Here is a 24,281-nt window from a genome sequence, read left to right on the forward strand (position 1 = left end):
CCATGTCATGCAGACCTCACTGGGCATGGGTCCATTGTCTAGTGCCTTCCCACAGTGATCTTTAGGTAATAAACTTGGAGACTATTAACTGCAATTCCCTGGCAAAGCTGTATAAATGGCATGTCTCTATTACCTAATCTTCCTTTTACTCCTTCCCTGTTAATAACCAGGTTATTATAATGGTTATCACAAAGAAGTTAAATGTGTCCAACCAAGGTTAATCAGTAACTTCAAAATTGAGGTGCAAAAACATAAACACTGTATATAATCAATGTGATATATATTAACCTCTATCTAAAGCAACTGAATGACAGGTCCACCAGTCACTCTGACATGTACTGATACCAGGGGGCAGACACTCAACGCAGGAGCTGCCCCCTGGTGGTGAGTGCGCTCCCACAGGGGGAGTGCCGCTCTGCTGACTGACCTGTTCCTGGAGGCCCACCAGCCAGCAGCAGTAGCCACTCACTCCCTCAGTAGTCCTGCAGGTCCAATCTCTAGAGAACAGGCCAGGCACCAACAGACCAGTACCACTAGCACAGGGCCACTAGCCTCCTGAAAGTTGGCCTCAGGCACCGCAGCTGCTTCCCCTCCCTAGACACTCTGCAAGGAAGAAATCTTGACAATCCCTGCGAACGTCAGGGACAGATCTGGATCCTGGGCAGGCAAGGGCATCCCACCACCTGCCCAAAGGGCAGATTGCGTTCTCCCCCCACTGCCCCTCCATCCCATACCCTTTGGGACAGGCGCCAGATGCAGGCAAGCGCCACTGCAGCAGACGAGCTTCTCCTGATCAGGACTGACTGGGCGTGAGCCTGCGGCAGGTGCAGCAGGATCAGGATGAGCGAGAGTGGTAGGCAGTAGCAGCAGGTGGTGCTGGACTGCCAGTTTCAGCACAATCCCCACAGGCCACACTGAGGGACCCCACCCATGCACAAATTCATGCACCAGGCCTCTAGAGTGACATAAGTCACCCTGCTTCTCACATATTTTACTCATCTCTCAAGGAACACGTAAAAACCCTGAAGGGTCAGATTGATCTTATTATCAAGGTAACAAATATAAAAGAAAAACCAAGGTCCATGAATTTGGGAACCTCTGTGCCATTACACCTTTCTTATTTGGGGTACAAGGCTCTTCCAAGCCAAAGGAACCTATAAAAGCAAGTCACGTTAGCTGATGACTGACTGGTTGGTATTCCTGAAATGGACAGAGTTTTTACTTCTAAGATGACATATTTCTATGGCTTTTCCCCTACTATGAGAATTACTGAAACTTCAGTAATGATCATTACATTTCCATATATACTGGAAGTTTTACACATACACATTTGTAAGTTAAAAATCTCTCTAACCTGTCTCAATCTGCTTCAGTTGCAATTTTAAATCAGCCACCTGCATAGTTAACCTCCTTACAGAAGCATCATAATTTAATATCCGGGCCTTCAGCTTTGCAGAATGCTCAGTCTGAAAAGATTTAAAGAAGGGAAGAAATCAATGTAAAAGAAATCCCAGTTCACTTCAAAAGGAACAAGTCTTTTATAGGGCTTATTCTCTTTTCCATTTTGCCCATTCTGAGCAGCTTCATGCCTGTGGTCCACAGGTCCCTAGAAAACAATAGAGCACACAAACAAGTTTGCCACCTCCATTTGCACTCATCTCTAAGAACAGTTCTATAAGGTATGAGGCAGACACCAGAGTGTCAACAATTCTAAGTCACAGGGCAAGAATCAAGAGACATTACTAGAGGGCACAACCGAGACTGGGACAATTTCTGTTTATGAGTGCGCTTTCCTTGGGATTTTATTACTGTTATAAATATAGTTATATCATCACCCAAGAATTTCTCAGGTGAGAAGGTTACCTTAGAATAGTGGGGGGATAATTTTTGATGTTAAAACCAATCTGATTTACACTGGTGTGACACACACCAAGCTTACATGTGTACACAGTGGATCAGACTAACACCCGACCAAATAAAGATCAGTACTCACTTCACTTTGCACCTGTCTCTGCAGAGCCTCCTTGTGAGTTTCAAACTTCTTATGCCCTAACACGAAAGCAGCTCCTGCTTCCTTCAACTGTTTCTGCAAATTTACCAGTTCAGGAGGTGGTTGAGCTATAACTAAGAAGGTAAAAAAAGCCTAGTGATTATCAACAGTAAGTTTTCCCATTTCACTTAGCAAAAGCAGCTAAAGATATTTTAAATTGTTCTTTCTTTTCTTTGTACACATGTAGTTAATACCATATTAATTCTATGGAATGGACTAAGAGCACAAATTTCAGAAGAGTTGAATGCATGCAGAGGCAAAGTTCACTACTCTTTTCTAATGCAAATGAAAGAAATTCTTTCAAATCCTTTAACTAACCTGAAAGCCCACCTCTTTCCTCTATCACACACAGGAGGCATAAAAGGAGTTCTCCATCAAAACCTGTTAAGTACCCCTAGGTCTAATCTGATCTGTGCACCAGTCAGCAACACTCAGGGTTCAAGCAGACATCAGATGGAGTTCCACCATTTCAGTCACTGAAGAACCACTAAAGGGTGATTCATGTAGGTTAGCCACTAAGGGTGGTATAGTTCTCTGGGCTAGTAATCGGGCCATGCTGTTAACTCCGTGGGCCCAAAGTAGGAGTGGGGAAACTTTCTTCTGCCAAGGGCCATTGGGATATTTATTTTTAGTTAGTTATTTATTTTTAAATATATTTTATTGATTTTTTACAGAGGGGAAGGGAGAGAGATAGAGAGCCAGAAACATCGATGAGAGAGAAACATTGATCAGCTGCCTCCTGCACATCCCCCATTGGGGATGTGCCCGCAACCCAGGCACATGCCCTTGACCGGAATCGAACCTGGGACCCTTCAGTCTGCAGGCCGACGCTCCATCCACTGAGCCAAACCGGTTTTGACATGGATATTTATAACATCATTTGCAGGTCATACAAAATTATCAACTTAATTAGCCTCCTATATTTGGTCAAACATTTAATTAACTCACCCCTAATGCCTTGGCAGGGCCAGATCAAAAGATTTTATGGGTCTTCTATAGCCTGTGGGCAGGACAGTCTCCACACTTGGCCTAAACCATCAGGGAGGGAAGAATTCCCAGAATTGGGAGAGAAAGATCTGGCACAGGCACAGAGCAATGGTGAGAGGTCATCCTGTAAGCACTGGATCTTGCCTTGCTGAGAGGCACAGGGCCAGCCCACAGCCAATATATACAGTGGGGGTGAGGATGCAATGGTGGAGAGGGAATAATAACCTCAACCTCACTCTCATTCCTCCTTCTCAATGGCCAAATCTGAGCAGCAGAAAGTGAGGGGAGATTTGTACAACCCAGAAGGCAGATTTGTAGTTTAAAGATACTTCTTAGTGACACTAATAATATACTATAGTAATAGCAAGCAAAAAAGGAAGTAACTTCAAATTGAGAATCTTAATTTTACAAAAATTTTCCTGATTGAAGCCTTCCTTACAGATACAAAGCATAGTGTCATAATATTAAGCTAATATGAATTACAAAGACATGCAAATCAGGAAAAAGACATACGGTTAAAAAGATGCAAGTTTTCATTTCTGCTCTCTTCCAGTTGTTGTTTAAGTAATTTATTTTGAGCCTGAAGCTCTAATTTCTCTTCTTTTAGAAGCGAATAGCCACTCATCTCTTTCATCTCTTCATTCAGCAGGTGGTTTTGCTTGGTTATTGCCAAGAACTGGGCCTTGAGAGATTCGAGTTCAAGCTGGAATTGAAAAAAAACTTGCATTTGAACAGTTACTGCAGTACTTCTTATGCAAAAACTGGCAGGCTGCTATAAACTGGGTGTCATAGTAAGTAAGGTCACTGGACAGAGGACTCATTCTCTGCAGTAAGAAGAACCTGATTCCAACATGGAAGCTCATCTTTGCCCTAGAAGGGGCGGGGGAAGTTCATCCAACCTTATACTTAGGCAGAACCCTGGCCTACAAAGCAAGTGCTTCAGATTAAGTTTGTTGCCCATTTTCCAGATACAACTAAGGTCCCAATAGCAATCACAGACTGCAGCAATGTTTATAAAAATGAAAAGCTGAGCTATCACAAACATGCTGTGGTGCTTTCCTTTTTTTATACATTTCATGTTTACATACAAAAGTCTACAATGTTCTCAAATAAATAGATCATTACAGCTGCAAAAATACATTTTATGTGCAGGATATATCCAGGTACATCAAGTTCCAGCTCTGTCCTTCAGAGAGCACACGTGATGAACAGCAAGAAAATAAATGGCATGTGAAAAACACATCTCATTCTGTTTTATCCTGTAAGATCCCAATGTAATGACAGGAATGTTCACCTTCTGCTGATGGGAAGGAAGGAGAGGCTAAGGCAGAAACTAAAAGCACTGGCCACCTGCTATGGGCTAGGCACATAGGTCAGCTCACCACGGAACCTCAACCACCCCAATGATTAAGGAACTTGTTCGAGGCAACAAGCAGGAAGGACTAAAAGGAAGAACTACTAAATTAACTTAAGTTGGGCCTTCTCAGTCATAAAATAAACAGTCTAAACACATCAAGCTAAATAATGTATGGCTGAAACTAAAATTTCATCTACTGCCTTGAAGTTTTATCGACTTCAAAAAACAATAGGCTTAGCAATTACCTCAAGTTCTTTCACACGAGTTGCAGAATGATTGCATTCTTCTTCCTGTTTTGAATTGGTAGCCATGGACTGCTCTTGCAAAAGAATAGGTTTTTCTGAAAGAGAAAGCCAACCAATTTAAGATGTTTTTCTAGTGAATAAAAACTCATTTAAGAATTTATGTACAATGTCAGACCTAATGACGATTATTTCATCATCTAAAATAGCAGGTGTCATAGTCAAAAATCAGTAGGGAAAGTAAGAAATAAGTCCTATTACCCAACAGGTGATGGGAAGTCTTAATGGTCACATATATTGTGAACTTTCTTCCACTACACATACCAACCAGTTGCACCAGCTGCTCAGAGCCCTCATACCCAAAGATCTGAATTTCCTTAAATACAAAGATTTGTCTTATGATTTTAGTGTCTATTTCATCATTTTCACTTCATTCAATATGAGTCTTTGCAGATATATCATTAAAAAAAATTAGCTGACTACATGATGGTACTAATTCCTAAGAAGTATTAGTCTAGTTTTCACAAGATAGTCACAGAGGAGCAGCCACACACTGGGTGACCTTATGGGTCTTTATCAAGTACCCAGCTCTGGTTCCTTTGAAATTTCTACTTAAGTTCACTTCTTTTCATAGACAAGTTTCTACAAATATACTGAGACATAAAATATCAGGAGATTGAAAAATTATTCAACTTTCCTACTCCTGGGTTAGTTATAAAACAGTTTAGGAAGTTATATGTCAGGTAAAAATATCATGAGGCATAAACATATGTTACAAGTAAAAGAAATAAGGAAACAGGTCACAGGGAATGGAGAAGTTAAAATTTTCCATAAGTAAAAAATGAAGTCTCTCATGCTTAAAACCACAATGAGATATCACCTCCCACCTGTTAGAACAGCTATCATCAATAAATGGATAAATAACAAGTGCTGGCCAAGATGTGGAAAAAAGAGAACCCTCATACACTGTTGGTGGGAATGCAGATTGGTGCAGCCACTATGGAAAAACAGTGTGAAGTCACTCTCCCCACCCCCACCCCCCAAAAAAAAATAATAATAAGAGCGGCCATATGTTCTAATAATTCTACTTCTCAGTATATGTAAAAAACAACAACATGCCAATTTGAAAAGACATACATGTGCACCCACATGTTCACTGCACCATTACTAGTAACAGACAAGATTTGGAAGCAACCTAGACTACCATCAATAAATGAATGTGTGGATACAGAAGATGTGATATATTACTCAGCCACTGAAATGAATAAAATCTTGCCACCTGTGACAACATGGATGAATCTAAAGGATATTATGATGAAATAAGTTACAGAGAAAAACAAATACCTTATGATTTAACTTACATGTGGAATCTTAAGAAATAAAAATAAACAAAACAAAACAGACAGGCCCATAAATATAGATAACAAGCAAGTGGTGGTCAAAGGGGAGGGAGGAAAGTAGATGGGGGAAGAAAAACCTCCTGAATACCCTACCTCTCTCAGGTTAAGGTCATTTTTGATACGTAAAATTAAAAGAACAAAATAATGATTAATTTTGTAGTAAGAGTAAAATGTAAGCTACACACACACATATAAATTTAGAACAGGCCCAATTTAGGAAGCTAATAACCTATACCAGAAATTTACAAATGCAGCTTTCTTCTCCACAAGAATCACCTTTATTCTTCCTGTCCTCTTCACCCAGTCTGTTAGATCTATTGATGTAGTCATCCTTTAGCTCAAGTTGATACCTGAGAATTAGAATGACCAAAATGATTTTCTTGTCACTTTCCTGAACGGATTCCTATCAATGTATGGGTTTCTGTGGCACCCGGGCACCTAAGGGCATGAACATGGCCATGCATAACTTCAAGGACTATCAGTACCAAAGCCCAGAGATGCAAATTCTGAATATAAAACCTGCTACAATCCTTTAATTTGGTCCCCAAAACTCGTTATTGTGAGGTTATTGAGAACAATTATTCCATGGTGGTCTGGATTGGCACACAAAAGTAAATTAAGTTCAATTTACACTGGTACAACTGACTCTAAATCCCAAGAACAAGAAGTCAGTCACATCCACCTGCCTTGCCTTGCACCCCATCCCCACCCCAAAGAACTTTTGCCCTCAAGGGCTGGGCATAGGGTTCGGGGCCAACTTCGACCACCCTCATATCTGGGTTAGCAATACCAAAAGCACACTTTCAAGTTTTACTTATCTCCACCAACTGCCACTAGCAGACGTTTCAGTTGAGAGAGATGGTGAGTATCCTGTGAATTCCCACCCTTGCTCAAGTCATAGAGGATACCCAAACCAGACAACATCAAACAGTACATGATCTGCGAAGCAGTGGGAAAATTAACATACACATTTACTCATTCATTTATTCCTAAGGGTTTAACAACTACAGACATGTCAGCACTTGCTATTACACTCGAGAAGCTGACATACTATATGTATGTCATCATTTCAAAATCTATACATGGAAAGGTACTATATTTTAATTAGAATTCTTTTAAAGAATAAGCTCAGTACTATGTAATGTAAGTACTATGTAATGTAATCTCATGACAAATTACGGGCAAGGCAGTAAAAAGAGACCACTTATTAAGACATACCAAAAGTTAGTTGAGTCATCTCTTCACCACAAATTCATTTACTCAATGAATATTATATGAACACCTGTGTGCTAGACACTACACTGAGCACTGTAGAGAAAAGTTACCATATGGGCTTGATGTCTGCACTGAGTAGTTAATCACTGCAACACATTAAAACTCAGATTATAGGGAAGTCATAGTAACCATAGTTATCATATTTTCCTTTTCCTGTATAATTTTTTTGCTCCATTGTTAATTTCCATTTATTTCTTTTGATTCTGGCTTTGCAGAATCTTGAAGGAATACAGGGCACATGTTACCTGATAAGCACTAAAACCACTAGGCAGAATAATTTATAAATTGATAGATACCTCCATCGTAGTGGCAAGTATGAGGCGGGAGAGGAAAAGAGAACTAAAAGGCATTATAATTCCAGCCCTGGTCAGCCTGATTCAGATGGTTGAAGCACTGTCCAGTGCATTGGAAGGTCATGGGATCAATTCCTGATCAGGGCACATACAGGAGGCAACAGATCAATATTTCTCTCTCATGCTGATTTTTATCTGTCTCTCTCCTTTCCTCCCTAAAATTATTATTATTTTTTTTTAAAAAAGTCAATTTTTAAAAAGTTGATCAACCTGTGGGTCGCGACCCCTTTGGTGGTTGAACAACCCTTTCACAGGGGTCGCCTAAGACCATCCTGCATAACAGCTATTTACATTACGATTCATAACAGTAGCAACATTACAGTTATGCAGTAGCAACGAACATAATTTTATGGTTGGGTCACAACATGGGAAACCGTATTTAAAAGGTCAGAAGGTTGAGAACAACTGCCTTAGATCAACCACTTTTATAGTTTATCTACAATGTGAGCTGAGCAACTCACAATGTGCCATAAAATGAAAGCAAATCACAGACCCTCAATACATGTTAGAAAAGCTATGAGTAAGAAAGAGCAGAGGATGCTATTCCCTATACTGTAACTCTGTAAAATTATCTTAAATATTCATGGGAAAGGCTTGACTGTCAATAAAAAACACGTATTTTTTTAAACACTATCACCATAAAATGTTAAGTCTTATCTACTTCACTAGTATTGCTGTGTTTCCATCAACTTATTCCAAATCTATTACTTGTTTAAGAACACCAAACAATTTCTTTAGAATTTCATTCTTGAGCTTTTGGTCACAGGTCTCCTCCATGCTCTTTATATTCAGGATCCTGTCTCCTAAGTGCATCAGCCACACTTTTATGATTTTCTTCTGTAGCCTCTGATATTAGCAAAAATATAAAAAGCAAAAAAAATAAAACTGTAATTGCTGAAGTAAAGACTTTAGGAGAAAAAAATAACATAATTTTAGCTCCACAAGCTAAAACTGTTATGTGACTGTCACTGCTGGGAAGTAACTGGAAAGAGCTGGAGTTCTCCATCTATTTTATGAACTGACCAAGTTATGTGGGATCTGAAGTAGCAGATGGAGCAGCATGGTGCACCAGGCTGCAGGGAGTGTGCAAGTTTCAAGACCAAAGTGCTTTTCATAGAAGATGATGAACACTTAAAAAATGATTGCAGGTAATAAATGGCCATAATAAATTCAGAGAAAAGCTACATACCAAACTTAAGTTAGTGTACTTTTGCTTTAGTACTTATTTCTTCAGTAAGATTATTTCTGTGAGGTTTAACTGATCAGCCCATAGGTATGAAAGACAAAAGATTTGTTTCTGATATTTAATAATCTAGTGATTGAATACTGAGGAGTGCTGAACAATAGAAAAAGATAGATAGGTCAATCAGAACTTCCAAATACTGAAGAATGGAATGGTCTTCCCTTTGATCGAGCCAGGTAAGTGCTAGGGAATGCTGACCATTCCAAGCAAAGGATAAAAGCTCTATGTGTTAGCACCCTCTGCTGACTAACATGTAAAGCAAAGGAGCAGTAAACAATACTTATTAGCTTACTAGATGCCTGGTGCACAAATTCATGAATGGCAGGGGTCCCTCCACCTGGCTGATCACGGTGGTCTCACACAGTCCTGATCTTCTCACCCAGTCCCAATTGGGGCTGGGGTGGGATCACAGGAGGGCTCCAGGGCAAGTCTGGTCCTGTCTTGCCTGGTCCTGATGGGCCCCACCCCAGCAGCAAGCAACTTACTGGTTGGAACATCTGCCCCCGGGTGGTCAGTGCAAGTCGTAGCGACCAGTCAGTTGACCACTCGGTCAGACACTTAGCATATCATGCCTTTATATATATAGGTTGTAACTCACAGCACAGAATGTTCAGCATGAACTTTCCCCTGCCCCTGGTCTTGGAGACCGCATGTTCTTCTAAGGCTCTGCTCACCAAATTCAGCTGCCACATGAAGTAAATTGCATTGTGTGCGTGGAAACCCTTTGTAGGCTCCATTGCTGTGTCTTTACTTCGTTGCAGTTCCAATTACTCCAACATAAAGACAGACACCCTCATTATCAGGTAACACCATCATGGTAAGACCCCTGCTCAGCCTACTGCAGTGGTTTTTAAATAGGCCATGGGTCGCCCCAGATGGTTTGGTAGAGTAGGTACAGCCGCAGCCTGCGAACTAAAGGGACCTAGGTTTGGTTCCGGTCAAAGACACATTCCTGGATTGCGGGCTTAATCCCCAGTATGGAGCACATGCAGGAGGCGATGGATTCTCTCTCATCATTGATGTTTCTCTCTCTCTCTCTCACTCTGCCTTCCTCTCTGAAATCAATAAAAATAGTAAGTAGGCCATTAATCAAACGTTGCTGCTCTCCATCCAGTCCCCTCAAACCCTCTTTTGTCTTTGACCCTCCCCACACACACACTCTGCTGCGGTCTGTAAAATGGGGTCAGGATTTCTACTTCAACCAAGGGCAAAGCTTCCACATGGACCTCCTTCCCCGACTGTCTTTGCCCCCAGTCCTGTGTGGTTTCTCCCTCCTTCCCCTCCATCTAACTTGGTGGGCCCTGCTCTGCCCCCTCCTCATGTGACCTCCTGTCCGCAGCCTCCCACTTTCTCCTCTGGGGGCAGAGCTCTCCAAAGGCTGTGTGGGAATGGAGTGGGCTGTGCAGAGTGGGGTGGGGCAGACAAGGCAGTACAGGGTGTGCAGTGGTGGAGAGCTCTGTGGGCCAAGTCCAACCTTTGGAGAAGAGCTGGGGTGACAGGTCACCGGGAGGAGGAGGGAGGGATGTAGACCTTGTCCCGTGGGAGAGGCACTGGGTTCCTGGGCTATCCCCACACAGCAGCTTTTCTAGGCCCCTGCACAGCTATCATCCTCCACCTCTTGCTGCCTCCGCCTCAAGTTTTGGACTCAGTTTCTTTGACTCAGCCCCACCCCCCTCTCAGCTGCGTTCCAGGAGCCTGAGGCTGCACGTTGGCTTTGGGCAGCTATGCCTGGCCTGCACCCTATAATGGTGTTACCCACTCTCCTGGAGTAGTTAGTGAAACTTAAATAAACATAAGCAGCTCTGAAGATTATAAATTGAGCACTGAGAAGGCCACAGGCTGCGGAGGGCTGCATAGTCCAGGCTCTCAGCATAGAAGCCTCCCCAGCCACCCGGTCCCTGCTGGCTCCCGCCCCCACCTGCCTCTGCCCAGGGCTCAAGACAAACCCCAGGAACTTCCTGACAGCTCTCACCTCACATCTCACTTTCCAGTCCAGCCCACCAGTGCCCACAGCAAGCTAACCTACTGGTCCGAGCATCTGCCCCCTGGTGGTCAGTGCACGTCATAGTGACTGATCGACTGATCCAGTGGTCAAACTCACAGTGGAACTCCAGTAGAGGGAATAATTTGCATATTAGGCTTTTATTACGTAAGATATCAGCGATTTTCAACCTTATTTATCTCTGACACACATAAACTACTAAAATTCTGCAGGATGCCAAAAATATATTTGCCCATTTATAAAAAACACAACAGGTATATTTTTGAATCGTTCACAATGAACCGCTATTTTGTGTTGACTGTTGTCTTTTTTTTTTTATTTGAAAATCTAAGGAAAAAGAGGTTAATGCCCTTGACTACAGTCAGGTATGTCATGTTTTATATATTCTTGCAGCACACCAGTTGAAAATCGATGGCTTATTTGTCACTTTCCTTTTCTGTCATGATCAATTTACCACTTCAGTACTGCTTAGAACAGAGTAATGTAGCAGAGATGAAAAATAAAATGAATTAAAGCCTATATAAATGATCTAACCACATTAATGAAGACCAGGACAAATCCACTAAGGAAGTAAGAGTCAACTAATAGTAGAACCTAATGGAAATGAAACCTGTTTCATAAACTAGACTGGTGAGCTTGCCATTAATGGCAGGTACAATGTGAAGAATGAAATAGTGGTGAGCACTTAGTACACACACATCCATCACCCAGTACAAATCAAGTCAGAGCCACTGCATTGAGTTACTACATGCACATGGAACCGTTAGATCTCAATGACTAAACATAAGTGTGTGACTGAACATAATTTGTTAACAGTTGTTAGCTTCTTCAAAGTACTGGTCTGGTTTTACTGTAGCCTGATGATGGTGTCTCACTGCTTTTCATCCCAATAACTAATATTTCAAAAGCAAAATCCTAGTCTTTGTTTCTCTCAACTTATGCCTTTTAAAACTAGCCGAATGTACCTTTATAAGCAAGAACTCTACTTGGCAATTAGCATTAGAATAATTAGTAGTATTTGTTTTAAACTCACAGTCTCTGAATAGTCAAAATGAAAACATTACTTACAAATCAAAAGCTTCAATTCTTTGCTTCAGTTCTGCTTCTCTGCCTCTTAGGAAATCGGTATCTTTCAGTAGAAGCTGTATTTGAGCATAAAGTTCTTTTGTTTCCATCTGTAGAGGAAAGCATTAATTGTAGCAAGCAAGCTGAGGAAAATAAGACAGGTTTGAACTAATGGACTGCTTCCTACATTCCAGAGAACAAAGTACAGACATTTAGAGGAACAATTTCACTTTTAAAACATTCCATCTCAAGGTATGCATTTTGCCTATTCTAGTTACACAAGAACTTACCTCCTAGTCCAGGGGTGGGCAAACTTTTGGACGCGAGGGCCACAATGGGTTCTTAAACTGGTCCGGAGGGTCGGAACAAAAGCATGGATGGAGTGTGTGTGTGAACTAATATAAATTCAAAGTAAACATTATTACATAAAAGCGTACGGTCTTTTTTTCTTTTAGTTTTATTCATTTCAAACGGGCCGGATCCGGCCCGCGGGCCGTAGTTTGCCCATGGCTTCCCTAGCCCAATGACTGTTACGCTATATTACCCTAATATCCCTTGTGCAGAATATCCTGACACTTCCTTAACATTTTTGTAAGTTCTCCAGAAAAAAAAAACACAAAAAACAAAATGGGGGAACTTAACAAAGTAGAATTCCCATGGTTCAATAGTCGTCTGAAAGTTTCAATTCATGGGCGGTTCTGACTCAGAATGAACAAGCTGGAATGAAACTGTGAAAAATATATCACACTTACATTTGTGTGTTCACTGAGCAAGGATTTACTGAATATCATGTCAAAAAGCACAGTGAGCTGGATATGAAAAGATGAACAGCTACAGTCCCCATCCTTTAAAAAATTCACAATTTACTGAGGGAGAGAGAAATAATACTACAATGTGATAATTTCACAACCAGAGTCCAGTCTCCACGGCAGGAATGATGCCTAAATGAGTCTATCAATGGGATTCAGGGAAGGCGTCACCAGGAAGCATCATTGAAGCTAAAGTTTGAAGGACAGGACAGTTTTATCAGGGAGAGAAGGGGGTGAACAGTCGGGTGGCAGAGTAAAAGTATGGTGCCTTTTATGAGGATGCCAAGCTTCTCCAGTGCCTTCAGAGAATCTGACTGAATGGAGACAGGCTGTCAACTGGTTGATCTGATCTAGTCAGTCACTCATTTTAAGGTTCAAAGTGTTAGTCTGAACACAACCCATCATCTCAAAGACCAGTGCTTCCATTTATTTTTATAGCTAAAATTAACCCAATTCCCAGAAACGCCAGAAAAAATTGGAGAGGGGGTGTGGTCACCATTAATAACTGGGTTTTACTGAGAAGCTCCAAGAAAGGTTGACACTGGGAGGAAGCCTTTTAACTTCAACCATCTCCTGGTATCAGTAGTCCTGGCTGAGGAAACCATGACCCCAACCTAGTTAGGTCTGACAACCCTTGGGAAAGGAACTGTTTTTCCAAAAGAAACAATCCAATCTCTTTTGCTGGCATGCACTCCCCACCATTCCTCAACCTCTTCATGTCCTGTCCAGTCATTTTCTGGGTGACAAGATCAAATGGCCACTGGATGACACTTATAAGCCCCAGACCCTTCTACTGCAGGGACCTTTGCCTTTGCTCAGATGGAAGCACATTGCATTTGGTTTCCAACTTCACCTAGAACCCCAACCTGCAACTCTGTCCTGTTGGTCCACCCTTATTCTTCCATCTGTCTGTATCCCCAGACTTACTCCTTGATGTCTGAGACTGCCACGTAGCTCTCCCTTCTCTCCTGGATTATTAGTCATCCACACTCTGCTCTGGTTCCGCTCACCATCATGCTGAACCCCAATGTCTTCAACTAAACAGGCTGCCTTTCTCAAATGAAATAAATTCAGCTCTATAAAGCTACACTCCTCAACTACGACCATTTTTCTGCCCTCATTGACCTTCCAAATCCTCCCAAGAGCTGCAACAGAACAATCACCTACAACAAGCATGTCAAACCGCACGTGGCCCACAATGAATATTTTTGTGGCTCAGCGAATATAACAGTATGTAGCGTTTTAATAAAAATTTCGTAACCTGATTTTTACAATAACCTGTTTTACATAATTATTAATTACTAACTACATTTGCTAATGACTGATTATAATTGTGTTGCATTCATTTCCCTTATGTGCCTTATGCGCAGGCGTGCCATTTCTCTCCATTAATACTAGCAGACAATATTTTAGCACCCGTTGGCCACATCATTAGTCTTGTACTGACTTGTTTGGTATGTGCAACAGGAAATACTTTGCTTTTGGAGAATGAGAAAAGTAGGTTTATTTGCATTGTGCTTATTAATCTGTCCAGTTATTCAGTGTCTGGGAAGTTAATGTTCAATGCAAAATACTGATTTTTATTAAAACGTTCTATTATTTTTTGTTAACGATTACTCATTTATTTCAGCCCTTTGTATTCAACATGTCTTTATCGAAATAAACCTTTCTATGAAAATTGAAGCTTTTGTTTTGCAGCCCACATAAACTTGGTTCGTGTTAGTGTTTGAAATTCTTGACCTACATGCACTTGGTCTGATCTACTTCAATTCCAGGTTGCCCACTTCAGCAGTACCCTCAAAACAGCTCGAGAATCCTGTCAGCTTCAGAGAGCTGCTCTGCTCCTTCTGCAACCCCCCGCCACCCAGTGGCCATTCCTTACATCTGGTCCTCTCCTCAAAGGTCACTTATCACTTAATTCTCACATCTGCTGCAATTTTAGTGAGGTTGTCTCATGCCCCTGACTCAGACATTCACTTCCACTCTTCCTTCCAGTAATCTCGAAAAAAGAAGTCTTAGTATCCTTTTCAAAGCTGATTCTTCCAGGTGTATTCTTGACCGCAGTCCCTACTAGTCCTCTAGGCCAGTGATGGCGAACCTATGACACGCGTACCATTTTGGGTGACACGCATCGACAGAGACAAAAAATTGCGTATTCATATATTTGTCTCTCGCAATGGCCAGAGCTGGGCATCACTCGAGTAATATTATTACTCATGTTACTCATGATCAATTACACAATTCTAAAACCAGATGTAAGCATGTACATCAGTGTTGCGTAGCAAAGATACATTGTGAAAACATCCAAGATACACTGTTCCAATATTGGCATTAATATAAAAAGGTTAAGAATTGCACTATAAAGAGATTAATCTTTACTCAAGACACTTTATTTTTACTCGAGTGACAAAACGCCCAATTCTGGAAACGGCCTCATTATTGTCAACATGTGCCTCGGGTAAGCTTCCTGTGCGTTCGGGTGCATTCGGCAAACGGACGCACTTGATCGCCATGTTCATTAGGGGACAGGAGTGGGAGGGTTAGAAGAAAAAGATATAAGGGGAGAAAAATGGCGGAGGTATAAATGGACGTGTCCTGTGCCTTGTCCTGGAGCAGATAAGGGTGAGCAGCTGAAACGGGTAACATACAGCCCGAATAGGCAGAGGATATTCAGCTGAGAGACAGTCTGCAGCTGGGAAAGACAGAGAACTCCCAGAAAAAAAAAGGACGGTTGGAGACTGCGGCTGAAACATCTCCCTGTGTGCCGGCTCAGCAGCGGAGACTGTGCCATCTTGAGTGGCTGTTACAGACAACCAGAGATCAGCTACTAACCTGGAAACAAGGGATCTCAAGCAGCGTGACTGCGTGAACTCAGACGAGCACTGCTTCTTCTCACAGAAAGGTTAGACTTCCCCTAAAGGTGCGGTTTGCAATTCAGGTTGGAGAGAGAACCGCGAGGGGCGAAATCTGCGCCCCACAGAGTCCGTGGCCCTTGGGACCAGCGTGACCCTCAAGTGGCGAAGGGGCCCCACAGGGCAGCTGGCAGAAGGGAACGATAAAAATAAGCACATAGCTAGACTGGATGCAAAAAAGCAGCCTCGGATTCTCCCAGTCTGCCGGGTGCTTGGTGCCAGGGGCGAGTGGGTGTGTGGAGACTGTGCGCAGACCTGGAAGGTGGAGGCTTGCAAATTCACACAACTTCTCAGGCTCTTGTTGTTACAGTTCCCCTTAGATCCGTGTGTTTGATTATTAAACCCAGTGGATGGGATTCCCCAGGTGGGGTCATTCACAGAGCCTGTAGGGGAAAGACATTTTGGGGAGCCTGGGAAACAGAGCGGGGAGTAATGATTAAAGAACCAGCTCTGGGCAGTGGACTTTCCCAAACCAGTTTCAAGTAACATAGAGAAAATAAACCCTAACTACTGGATAGAGAGGACTTATAGCCTCGGAGGTCAATCCAGACACACTGCCACCCAGAGGCAGAGCCACGAACTGTCTCTTCTGTAAATACAAATAAAGGCAGTCTGGTAAACAAATACAACCTGCCTTAAAATCAGGACTGTGGTTTACAGCACAGAGGAACAGTGTATCGCAGGGAAATTCAACACTCTCCTAAATGCCTGGCAGGACTAAGGCGTGACAAAAAGAAGAGTAGAAGATCTGAAGCACCTTCACTACTGTACATTTTTAACTTTTTTTCTTTTTAATTCTTTTTTCACCATTTCATAAAGAACCTATTATTATTTTTTTTTCATCACCTGATTTTACCTTTGTAATTACATTTTTTAACCAGTATTATTGCTATCATTTTACCATTTTTTCAAGTGTCATTTTATTTTTTTTTCATTATTTTATTTTGGAATTAGTGTTCTACACTCTATTTTCATCGTTCCTTTAGCATCATTTCTCTCTATCTCACCTTTACCCTTAAGCCATAACTCTTCCTCACTTTTCCCCTTCTGTTGTCCTGTTTCTCTTACCCTATTCCTGCTTTAGATTTTCCCTATTCATTCTTTTTACCCACTGTCTAAATTTCACCCTACTGATATACCTAATTTCCAATCCCTTGCTCTAAATCCATATACACCTCTCTCTTATCGTTCTTCACTATCCAATTTTTTTTCTCTGTCGTTTTGCTAGTGTTTGCTTGATTTTGAGTATATATTTTTTTTTTATGCTTGTTTGGGAGATTGTTTTGTTTTACATTTTTATTTTTCTGTTTTGCTTTTTCTTTCTCTGGTTATTTTTGTGCTTCTGTTTTCCCTTGCCTCGCTTGATATTAGTGGTTGATTGTAGTTTGCATTAATCTCCAGGGATCTGCTGCTGGAATTCATTGGGATTATTTGTGGTTCTATTAGAGTTTTCTCCCAATACAAATAGCCTCTTCCCCACCTCTAATTCATTCTCTCACTTTTTTTTCTTCTTTCTTCTCTCCCTTTTCCCAATCTCATTTCGGCATTCCTTTTTTTTTTTTCTTTTTCTCTTTAATCTTTTTCTCTTTTTTCTTCTTTATCCCCTAATTCTCTTCACTCAGTGGTCACCTTTATTTGGGGTTATTAATATCGTAAATATATTTGTTTTCAGTGCCTTGCATGTTGTGCCTTTTTGTGTTGTATTTTGTGCCTTTAAATCAACGCATCAGAAAGAGAACTACATAACCAAACACCTGGAGAAGAGAGATCATGGTGAAAAAAGAACCAACCCACATATGAAAGAAAAACAGGCATCATCAGAAAAGGAAGTAAACGAAATGGAGGCAATGGAGGCAAGCAACCTGTCAAAGAAAGAATTCAGAGAAATGGCCATAAGGTGGATGAAAAGAATGGAAGACAAATTCACCAATATGTGTAGGAACCAAGAGGAAATGAAGAAAAACCAAGAAGAAATGAAAAATGACATCACTGCTATAAAGAACTCAATAGAAAGCATCAACAGTAGACTAGAAGAAGCAGAGGACCACATCAGTGAGCTAGAAGACAAGGTAGGAAAAAATACCCAAACAGAACAGCTTCTAGAAAAAATAATTAAAAAGCATGAGGAGAGCCTAAGAGAACTCTGGGACAACACTAAACGAAACAACATCCGAATAACATGGGTCCCAGAAGGAGAGAAAACTGAGCAAGGAATAGAAAACCTGTTTGAAAAAATAATAAGGGAAAATTTCCCTGAGATAGGGAAGGAAAAAACTCACACAAATCCAAGAAGCTCACAGAGTCCCAAACAAAATGAACCCAAAAAGACCGACACCAAGGCACATAATAATTAAATTGGCAAACACCAACGACAAAGCAAGAATATTAAAAGCAGCCAGAGAGAGACAGAAAGTTACCTACAAAGGATCCTCCATCAGACTAGAGACCGATTTCTCAACAGAAACACATCAGGCAAGAAAGGAATGGAATGATATATACAAAGTCATGCAAAGGAAGGGTCTGAATCCAAGAATACTGTACCCAGCGAGGCTATCAATCAAAATTGAGGGTCAAATCAGGAGCTTCACAGACAAAAACGGTCTACGGGAGTTTATTACAACCGAACCAGCAATGCAAGAAATGCTAAAGGGTCTGCTGAAAAAAGAAAAAATAGGAAACAAAGAAGGAATGCAGCGGTAAAGATCAAAAATGGTGACTAACAAGTTTCTATAAATAATAACTTTAAATGTAAATGGATTAAATGCCCCAGTAAAAATGCATAGGGTAAATGAGTGGATAAGAAAACATGACCCATATATCTGCTGTCTACAGGAAACCCACCTCAGAAAAAAAGACGCCCACAGACTGATGGTGAAGTAATGGAAAAAGGTTTTTTAGGCCAATGGAAGTGAAAAAAAAAGCCGGGGTAGCAATACATATATCTAACAAATTAGATCTCAAAGTGAAGGACATAAAAAGAGATAAAGAAGGCCACTTCATAATACTAAACGGAGGAGTCCAACAAGAAGAAATAACTCTGGTAAATACATATGCATCCAATATAGGAACACCCAAATACGTAAGAAAACTTCTGGAGGAGATCAAGGGAGAGATTGACAGCAATACAATCATAGTAGGGGACCTTAACACCCCATTATCACCATTGGACAAATCCTCTAAACAAAAACTCAGCAAAGAAACATCAATCCTAAATGACTCACTAGATCAGATGGAATTAATTGACATCTTCAGAACATTTCACCCCAAAGCCACAGAATATACATTCTCCTCAACTGCACATTTGTCATCTTCAAAGATAGAGCATGTACTGGGTCACAGATGAAGTCTCTTCAAATTCAAGAAAATTGAAATCATATCCAGCATCTTCTCAGACCACAAACGCATAAAACTGGAAATCAACTACAACAAAAACAATCCAAGAAAATCAAACACATGGAGACTAAATAGCATGCTATTAAGCAACGACTGGGTTACCAGAGAGATCAAAGAAGAAATAAAAAACATCATGGCAACAAACAAAAATGAAAACACAACAATCCAAAACCTATGGGACACAGTGAAAGCACTCTTGAGAGGGAAGTTCACAGCTCTACAAGCCTACTGCAAGAAACAAGAAACAATGAGAATAAATGACCTAACTCTACAACGCAAAGAGTTAGAAAGAGAGCACCAAAAAAGCCCACTCTAAGCAGAAGGAAGGAAATAACAAAGATCAGAGCGGAGATAAACAACACAGAGACCAAAAAAACAATACAAAAGATCAACAAAACCAAGATCTGGTTCTTTGAAAGGATAAACAAGATTGATACACCTCTAGCCAGGCTCACCAAGAAACAAAGAGAGAGGACCCAAGTAAACAAAATCAGGAATGAAATAGGAGAAATAACAACAGACCCCATAGAAATACAAAGGATTGTCAGAAAATACTATGAACTCTACTCCAACACACTAGACAACCTGGAGGAAATGGACATAATCCTAGAAAAATACAACATTCCAAAACTTAATCAGGAAGAATCTAAAAATTTCAATAGGCCAATAACTATGGAGGAAATCGAAGCAGTAATCAAAAAGCTTCCAGCAAACAAAAGCCCGGGGACAGACGGCTTCACAGGGGAGTTTTACCAAGCATTCAAGGAAGACCTAAAACCTATCCTCCTCAGACTATGTCAAAAGATCCAAGAGGAAGGAACACTTCCCATCTCATTCTATGAAGCCAGCATCACCCTAACACCAAAACCAGATAAAGACAACACAATGAAAGAGAATTATAGGCCAATATCCCTCATGAACATAGATGCCAAGATCCTCAACAAAATCCTAGCAAATCGGATCCAGCAGTACATCAAAAAGATCATACACCATGACTAAGTAGGATTTATCCCAGGGATGCAAGGATGGTACAATATCCGCAAATCAATAAATGTGATACATCACGTAAACAAATTGAGAGAAAAAAAACGTATAATCATATCAATTGATGCGGAAAAAGCATTTGACTAAATCCAACACTCTTTCTTGATAAAAACTCTCAGCAAGATAGGAATTGAGGGATCATACCTCAACATAATAAAAGCCATATATGACAAACCAATAGCCAACATCATAATCAATGGGCAAGAACTAAAATCATTCCCCTTAAAATCAGGAACAAGACAGGGATGCCCCCTCTCACCACTCCAGTTCAATACAGTACTGGAAGTACTAGCCATTGCGATCAGACAAGATGAAATAAGAGGCATCCAGATTGGAAAAGAAGAAGTAAAACTGTCCTTATTTGCAGATGACATGATACTGTACATACAGAACCCAAAAGACTCCATCAAAAAATTATTAGACTTAATAAATGAATTCAGCAATGTAGCAGGATACAAAATTAATGCTAAGAAATCCATGGCATTTCTTTACACCAAAAGTGAACTTACTGAGAGTGAAACTACAAAAGCAATCCCATTTACCATTGAACCAAAAAAAATTAAAATTCCTAGGAATAAACTTAACTAAGGAGGTAAAAGACTTATATGCAAAAAAACTACAGGACACTGAAAACAGAGGTAGAGGAAGACAGAAACAGATGGAAGAACATACCGTGTTCATGGATTGGTAGAATCAACATCATCAAAATGTCCATACTACCCAAAGAAATCTATATATTCAATGCAATCCCCATTAAATTACCAATGGCATATTTCACAAATCTAGAACGAACGTTCCGAAAATTCATCTGGAATAAAAAAAAAAAAAAAAAGATCCTGAATAGCTGCAGCAATCCCGATAAAGAAGAACAAAGTAGCCAAAACCGGTATGGCTCAGTGGACAGAGCGTCGGCCTGCGGACTGAAAGGTCCCAAGTTCGATTCCGGTCAAGGGCATGGACCTGGGTTGCGGGCATATCCCCAGTAGGAGATGTGCAGGAGGCAGCTGATCGATGTTTCTCTCTCATGGATGTTTCTAACTCTCTATCTCTCTCCCTTACTCTCTGTAAAAAAATCAATAAAATATATTTTTTAAAAAAAGGAGAACAAAGTAGGTGGGATCTCAATACCAGATATCAAACTGTATTACAAAGCCACTGTTCTTTTTTTTTTTTTTTAAATATATTTTATTGATTTTTTACAGAGAGGAAGGGAGAGAGATAGAGAGTTAGAAACATCCATGAGAGAGAAACATCGATCAGCTGCCTCCTGCACATTTCCCACTGGGGATGTGCCCGCAACCCAGGTACATGCCCTTGACCGGAATCGAACCTGGGACCCTTCAGTCCGCAGGCCGCCGCTCTATCCACTGAGCCAAACCGGTTTCAGCTAAAGCCCCTGTTCTTAAAACAGCTTGGTACTGGCACAAGAACAGACATATAGGTCAATGGAATAGAATAGAGACCCCAGAAATCGACACAAACCACTATGCCCAATTAATATTCGACAAAGGAGGCAAGAGCATACAATGGAGTCAAGACAGTCTCTTCAATAAATGCTGTTGGGAAAATTAGACAGATACATGCAAAAAGATGAAACTAGACCACCAACTCACACCATACACAAAATTAAACTCAAAATGGATAAAAACTTCAATGTAAGATGGGAAACCATAAAAATACTAGAGGAATCCACAGGCAGCGAAATTGCAAACATATGCCCAAGGAATTTCCTCTCTGATAATGCTCCTAGGGCAATGGAAACTAAAGAGGAAATAAACAAATGGGACTACATCAAAATAAAAAGCTTTTGCACAGCAACGGAAACCATCAACAAAACAACAAGAAGACCCACTGTATGGGAGAACATATTTGCCAATGATACCACCGACAGGGGTTTAATTTCCAACATTTACAGGGGTCTCATGAAACTTAACAAAAGGAAGATAAACAATCCAATAAAAAAATGGGCAACGGACCTAGATAGACACTTTTCGAAAGAGGACATACAGAAGGCCGAAAGACATATGAAAACATGCTCAAAGTCACTAATTATAGGAGAGATACAAATCAAAACGACAACGCATTATCATCTCACAACTGTCAGAATGGCTATCATCAAAAAATCAACAAACAAGTGTTGGAGAGGATGTGGAGAAAAAGGAACCCTTCTGCACTGCTGGTGGGAATACAGACTGGTGCAGCCACTGTGGAGAACAGTATGTAGCCACCTCAAAAAACTAAAAATGGAACTCCCATTTGACCCAGTGATCCCACTAGTAGGAATATATCCCAAGAAACCAGAAACACCAATCAGAAAGGATATATGCACCCCTATGTTCACAGCAGCACAATTCACCATAGCTAAGATTTGGAAACAGCCTAAGAGCCCATCAGCAGATGAGTGGATTAGAAAACTGTGGTACATATACACAATGGAAAACTATGCTGCGGTAAAAAAGAAGGAACTCTTGCCTTTTGCAACAGCATGGGTGGAACTGGAGAGCATTATGCTAAGTGAAATAAGTCAGTCAGAGAAAGATAAATACCACATGATCTCACTCATTTGTGGATTATAGAGAACAACATAGACTGATGAAAAGGGACAGATCCAAAGACTGAGAAACAGCAATCAGGCTATCAATCCCCAGAAGGAAAGTAGGGGAGGGCGGGGGTAAGGTGAAGAGATCAACCGAAGGACTTGTATACATGTATATAAGCCAAACCAATGGACATGGACAACAGGGGGATGGGAGCACGAGTGTGCGGGGAAGTTGGGGAGGTTGGGGGTTAATGGGGGGGAAGAGGACATATTTGTAATACCTTAACTAATAAAAAAAGAAAAAGAAAAGAAAAAGATATACAGTGCAACAGTGCTCGACGAGACATTCTGCGTGTCAGATAATTGATTACAGCACCATATATTTGTTGGTTATACATACTATTTTTGAATTGTTTTGCACCAGGAGTCAGTGCAACAACACTGCAAAAAGTTAATAGGTAAGAAAACTATCAACCTTTTGTAAAAAATGCCGTCATTTATATTCATTTTTGCAGCCTTGTGATGGAGAATCAAAAAAATAAAAAAGCAAGATTGAATGATAAGGGAAGTGGAAGTAGCAGTAGCCGACCCTTTCAAGACATATGCACCGAGATGTACGGGATTGTCAACAGAAACAACAATTCATTGTGCATACTGTTTAATGAAACAGTAGTAAGCAGAACGTGGAATGTAAAGAGACATTTTGAAACTAATCATTGTCAGTTCTTGAAAAAAAGTATTGATGAGAGGAAGGAATGCATTTCTAGGCAGCTACACCTCTATAAAAGTCAATCAAATTCCATCATTAAATTTGTAAGATGCTCTACAAATTTAATATCAGCAAGTTACTATATTGCTCTCTCCATAGCTCAGCATGGAAAAAGCCCTCAGTGACGGAGAATTTAGTAAGGAAACATTTCTAAGAGGTGCACCAGCTCTATTTCACGATATGAAAAAAAAGATGATGTTATTAAAAGAATTTCTAAGTTACCACTCAGTAGAAATACTATCAAAGGCAGAATAGCTCTCATAGCCAGTTAGCCTGGAGGCCAAATCACCCCCAGTATTGCCGACAACAATCAAGGCGTAACTACAACAAGACTGCACACAAAGACCACTAGGGGATGCACCAAGAAAAGATAAAAAAATGCGGAGACAAAGAAATAGGACGCAAATGTCAGAAATGGAAGATATAGAGCTCAAAACCACACTTTTAAGGTCTCTCAAGAACTGTCTAGAAGCTGCCGATAAACTTAGTAAGGCCCTCGAAAAGACTGGTGAGACCGCCGATAAATGTAGTGAGATCCTCAAGAAATCTAATGAGACCCTCGATGTTGTGATAAAGAACCAACTAGAAATTAAGCATACACTGACTGAAATAAAGAATACTATACAGACACCCAACAGCAGACCAGAGGAGCGCAAGAATCAAGTCAAAGATTCGAAATGCGAAGAAGCAAAGAACACCCAACTGGAAAAGCAAAAAGAAAAAAGAATCCGAAAATACGAAGATAGTGTAAGGAGCCTCTGGGACAGCTTCAAGCGTACCAACATCAGAATTATAGGGGTGCCAGAAGATGAGAGAGCGCAAGATATTGAAAACCTATTTG

The 24,281-nt window shown here is 40.7% G+C and overlaps 1 protein-coding gene across 1 annotated transcript in view; it reads right to left on the bottom strand.

Annotated features, from left to right (window-relative positions):
• Nucleotides 1-24,281, bottom strand: part of LOC308512347 (centriole and centriolar satellite protein OFD1-like) — a gene marked incomplete at both ends in the record, with an annotated part of 53,369 nt that overhangs the window by 23,803 nt on the left and 5,285 nt on the right. The window contains 8 exon segments of the mRNA XM_081082120.1: nucleotides 1,371-1,466; nucleotides 1,994-2,124; nucleotides 3,551-3,740; nucleotides 4,640-4,734; nucleotides 6,313-6,386; nucleotides 8,392-8,456; nucleotides 8,458-8,487; nucleotides 11,986-12,084. Coding sequence (XP_080938246.1) covers nucleotides 1,371-1,466; nucleotides 1,994-2,124; nucleotides 3,551-3,740; nucleotides 4,640-4,734; nucleotides 6,313-6,386; nucleotides 8,392-8,456; nucleotides 8,458-8,487; nucleotides 11,986-12,084 — 780 coding nt within the window.

The sequence above is a fragment of the Myotis nattereri genome, assembly GCF_964212035.1.
Source record: "Myotis nattereri genome assembly, chromosome: Y".
In the NCBI taxonomy this organism is placed as follows: Eukaryota; Metazoa; Chordata; class Mammalia; order Chiroptera; family Vespertilionidae; genus Myotis; species Myotis nattereri.